Source organism: Brachyhypopomus gauderio, chromosome 1 (genome assembly GCF_052324685.1).
Source record: "Brachyhypopomus gauderio isolate BG-103 chromosome 1, BGAUD_0.2, whole genome shotgun sequence".
NCBI classification, from domain to species: Eukaryota; Metazoa; Chordata; class Actinopteri; order Gymnotiformes; family Hypopomidae; genus Brachyhypopomus; species Brachyhypopomus gauderio.
This window is the reverse complement of record NC_135211.1, coordinates 39,943,476-39,948,707: the sequence shown is the minus strand read 5'-3', so window position 1 is coordinate 39,948,707 and position 5,232 is coordinate 39,943,476. Positions and strand designations below refer to the sequence as shown.

Genomic DNA, 5,232 nt, shown 5'->3' with positions numbered 1-5,232 from the left:
ACAGGCCAAATCTCAGTATCTTTCTAATTTAATTTCTACAACTATTGACCGGCTGAGGGTTTTATTCAGCACCATTCAGTCTCTAATAAATGCCTCCATTGATGTTCTAAAAACTGCTACAAAGTCTAACTGTGACAATTTTCTTAAACACTTTGTTAACAAAATAGACTCCATTAAGCAGAACCCCATCTCTCTGAAGTGGTTCAACAGATGAAATCCACAAACTGTCCTCTGGACATCATTCCTTCTAAGATGTTCAAGCAGACCTTTGACACTATCGGTCCCTGTCTTTTGACATTTATTAATAGCTGTCTAAGTTCAGGTTTTGTCCCATCCATCTTTAAGCATGCTGTGGTCAGGCCACTCCTTAAAAAAACAGGTCTAAGTCCTACAGTTATTTCTAACTTCAGGCCAATCTCTCATCTGTCATTCCTATCTAAAGTGCTGGAAAGGGTTGTTTTTATTCAGTTGCAATCTTTTCTATAATCTCATAACTTGTTTGAAAAATTCCAGTCTGGTTTTATCTCGTAATAGTGTAGAATCTGCACTATTTAAAGTACAAAATGATGTTATTTTGTCCCGTGATGCCAAAAACCAGTTCTGTTGGTCATGCTAGACCTCTCAGCAGCTTTTGACACTGTAGACCATCATGCTCTAATTACTCATCTGACTCGGCATATCTGTCTTCAGGGAGTTGTCCTTAAGTGGTTTAAGTCCTATCTAACAGACAGAACTTTCTCTGTAATTATAGGTGATCTGACTCTTTTGACCTCTGGTGTGCCACTGGGATCCATTCTGGGGCCTGTACTTTTTTCACTTTACATGCAGCCACTAGGACCTATCATTGCACATCATAATCTGTCTTTCCATTTGTATGCAGATGATTTATGAATCTATCTGCCTGTTGCTGCAAAATCTGCACTCAGTCTTAATTTTGTTATCAGCTGCTTAAATGACATTAAGCTTTGGCTGTCTCAAAATTTCCTCCATTTGAACAATGACAGGACTGAATGGATTTTGTTTGGCACTATTAGAAATCCATGTAACAACTTTCAGTTCAAGTTTTTCACTCCCCTGCCCTAACCAGGTGGTAAAAAATCCAGAAGTGAAGGTTGACAGTAATTTAAAGCCTGATAAACAGATTGATTCTGTTGTGAAAACAAGCTTCTTTCAGCTCTGCCTGCTCTCTAAAGTAAAGCCGTTCCTCAGCCGTACTGAATTGGAGAAAGCCCTCCATGCATTTGTGAGCTCTAGACTCGACTATTGTAATGCTTTATATGTTGGAATTAATCTTCCATCTCTCGTTTACAGCTTGTTCAAAACTCTGCTGCTCGTTTGTTGACCAGCACACGTAAATCTGAGCACATTACACCCGTTCTTCCAGCTTTGCACTGGCTCCCGGTTCAGTTTAGAATACAGTTTAAACTCCCGGTTCGGTTTATAATACAGTTTAAGCAGTTTGAGCTTATGGTCAGCTGCCTAAATATGCAAGCCCTGGGGGGGGGGGGGGATCATTCCTTTTCTGTTGCTAGTCCAATGGCCTGGAAATTCTTGACACTTTACATTACTTCTACTCTTATTTTTGATAATGTTTTACTTGTTTTATTTGATTAAGCACTTAATGTATGACATTGTACATTTCTACTTTTAATTTAAATGGTTTTATGATATTGTTTTATTTGTTTTGCTAAGCACTTTGGTCAACGTAAGGCATTGTTGGAAGGTGCTACATAAATAAATTTTGATTTGATTTTGAGTTGATTTGGAACAAAACCAAATGGTTCTAAAGTAATAATAATAATCTTTATTTGTATAGCACCTTTCATACATACATACAACTCAAAGTGCTTTACAGAATAAATAAAAAAATAAACATTAAAAGGAAGCAAAGAAAAGACAAAAAGAAAATGTTAAAAGAAAGATACAAATTAAAAGTAGGTGTGTGAACTGGAACAGAACCAAATGGTTCTAGAGGACTCTGAAAAAAAAAATAAGTTCAAAAAGCTCAAAACTTTTTTTGTAATTTGCTAATTTGCAATGATAATTTTTTATATAAAGATGACATTTTAATTATATAAAGACATTTATCTTATCACCTAATAATGCACATAATAATAAACCTACTTAAGCACAGCTAGTTAAGATAAACAATAAAGAAATAAACAAAGAAAATTCAGTGTATTTCCTAAACAAGTCAGCAAGAATCGGTTTGTCTTTCATTGACTCTGACCACGGTGTTACTGAAGTCTGTGACCATTTATCTTTTCAGACATTACCTGTATTAGACATCACTGAACATGTCCCACTCACCAAGCACATTTCTTCAGAAGCCCCACCCACTTTGTCAGACCCTGCCCACTTTGTGAGACCCACCCACTCTATCTGCTGTTTAAGAGACCATGCAGTGTACTTTTTTTCCAGCCTCTATTCACAACTTTCCTGTAAGTATGTCTACTGTTCTTAGGGGAGTGGTGCATGTCATTTAAATGTGTAGTGTTTTACAAATAAATCAGTCATTATTGCTAATGATACTATTGCTTCTATTGTCGTGTATTTATAGATAATGTGTACTGAGGCCAAAAGACATATTGTACAGTTATTGTCTTTGGGTTTTTTAGGTTTGTAATAAGAGCAAGACCATGTCATACCTGGCTGACATCCACATTATTGGCGGGGGGGGAGGTAGTGCATTTACCTTCGATGGTACTGGCAGTGGAGCTACCCTGACAAAGTTGTGGGTGTGGGCCGGAGGGTGGCAGATCAAAGCCATTAAGGTGTGGCTTTCTAATGGGCAGAACAAACAGTTTGGAAATCCTGATGGGAAATTTCAGGAATTTACATTTGAAGACGGAGAGCATTTTACTTCCCTTTCACTGTGGGGAAATGGAGCTGGATCACGTCTGGGTGGTATCAAGTTCAAGACCAACAAGTCCCGAGAGTTTTCTGCATATATGACAGATTGGGGCCTGAAAACAGAATATCCAATTGATGTTGGTTCTGGAATCTGTATGGGAGTCACAGGGCGATCAGGTTCAGACATTGACTGCTTAGCCTTCATGTTCATTAACACCATCAAGTCTACTGTGTTAACTGATGTGAATTATACCACACTACATGATGTGATACCCAAGGTGGCTGTTGAGGAACTCAAATCCATGACTTACACCAACAATACTAGTGAGATGCAAGAGTACAAAATAGAATCCTCAAAAACAGTCACCAAAAAGTCTTCCTGGTCTGTGACCAATAAGATTGAATTCAACTACCACTGTGAAGTGAAGGCAGGCATTCCTGAGGTTGTTGAAGTAAAGGCTGGGTATGGTTTTACAGTGGGAGTTGAAAACAGTTTTGGTTTAGAGAACTCTGAAGAGAAAACAGAGCTGTTCTCTTTCCCTGTAAAAGTTCCTCCAGGGAAAAAAGTAACTGTACAAATCACGATTGGCAGAGTCACTGTTGATCTACCTTACAAAGGCACAGTGCAGATTACCTGCTTCAATGACAGTGTTTTGCAGTTTCCGGTCAGTGGGACCTACAAGGGGGTCACTTACACTGATGCAAAAACAGTTATTAAGGAGTGAGTGAATCAGCAAAACACTTCTTTCTGTTATCCTTGTAAGGGCTTTGTGAGCTTTGCTTGCACACACAAAAATTATATTTGTCAGAGGTTTTTTATATAAAGATGAACCATGGTGGTGGGGTAATGAAACATATACTGGCCTGGGATAACAAATTTTAATCCAAACGCTAAAACGACAATTGTTTTTCTTTTAAAGCTGGTGTCTGACTTTGTGACATTTCAGTGTTTTTTTTACTATTACTTTCTATCAATAAAACATCTTTGGCATTGCGCGTGACTCATTTTGACACCATTGTATCTAAATCTCATTTGGTATTTGAGAGAGTTGTGCAGGATTAGTTTACAGAGATTTATTAGTCAGTACAACAACCTGGAGCAGGAACCCAGGTGTCCTTTACTCCAGACAGTAAATATGAGCTTTGTGAAATAATTAGTCTTGTATACCAAACGTTTTAAACAGGTCATCTTTACTTTCTGTAGTCCACGAGTCAAGGGAAATAAATTTAATTACTAAATGATCAGGAGGTATAAGGTCGATGCAACACTCAGACATCATAATACAAACACAGAAACCTGAGAGTAAGTCTGGGCATTAAAGTGACACAAATCAATCCAGCCAGGCTGTCATGCCTCGAGTGGTAAACGCTGAGCTGAGACAACATGTCATAGTGTTTGTGGAAGACATGGATATAAATCAAATATTAAACAGTTTCTCAATAATAAAAATACATACCACACAATCATAATTACACACCGAAAACACTTTTACAACCTTCCTCACAGCATACGGCTGCACTAACGCTTAAAGAGACAGGCAACCTCTTTGAAAACAGTAGAATAAAAAATTTTAATAAAAATGTAAAAAATAAACACCTGGTTACAGAAAGACTCAGTCCCTCTAATACTATACACACTGTGTCATGTGTGGTACCAGTTTGTGGTACTGGTACTGGTTAAATTAAAACTGATTTGACTGTGCGGGTGGTTCCCTGGGAGGGTGTTCTAGGCTGTTCGTGGCGTATTCTCCACCGGGGGTGGACCCCTCCCGGACACGTCACCGGTGGCTCCCGACCCATCCATTGGTGTGGGTCGGTGTGGGTTATAGCTTTACTGGCACCCCGGGATGGGTAGTGCCCTTGGTGGGGGGGGCTCTGTCACATTACAGCCCTAGACCGCTCCCCTTGGGGGTGTGTTTACATAGTCCGTGTCCATCTATGTACAGTCATGGCCAAAAGTTTTGAGAATGATACAAATATTATTTTTACAAAGTCTACTGCTTCAGTTTTTATAATGGTAATTTGCATATACTCCACAATGTTATAAAGAGTGATCAGCTTAACAGCAATTAATTGCAAAGTCAATATTTGCCTAGAAAATGAACTTTACCCCCAAAACACATTTCAACTTCATTGCAGCCCTGCCTTAAAAGGACCAGCTAACATCGTTTCAGTGATTGCTCCATTAACACAGGTGTGGTTGTTGATGAGGACAGGGCTGGAGATCAATCTGTCATGATTAAGTAAGAATGACACCACTGGACACTTTAAAAGGAGGCTGGTGCTTGAAATCATTGTTTCTCTTCTGTTAACCATGGTTATCTCTAAAGAAACATGTGCAGTCATCATTGCACTGCACAAAAATGGCCCAACAGGGAA

General features: G+C 38.8%; 1 protein-coding gene across 1 annotated transcript; it reads left to right on the top strand.

Annotated features, from left to right (window-relative positions):
• Positions 1–2,619: 2,619 nt before the first annotated feature.
• Positions 2,620–3,725, top strand: LOC143520382 (aerolysin-like protein). Its single transcript, XM_077013562.1, has one exon. The coding sequence runs from the start codon at positions 2,640–2,642 to the stop codon at positions 3,576–3,578; it is 939 nt and encodes a 312-aa protein (XP_076869677.1). The 5' UTR covers positions 2,620–2,639; the 3' UTR covers positions 3,579–3,725.
• Positions 3,726–5,232: the final 1,507 nt, after the last annotated feature.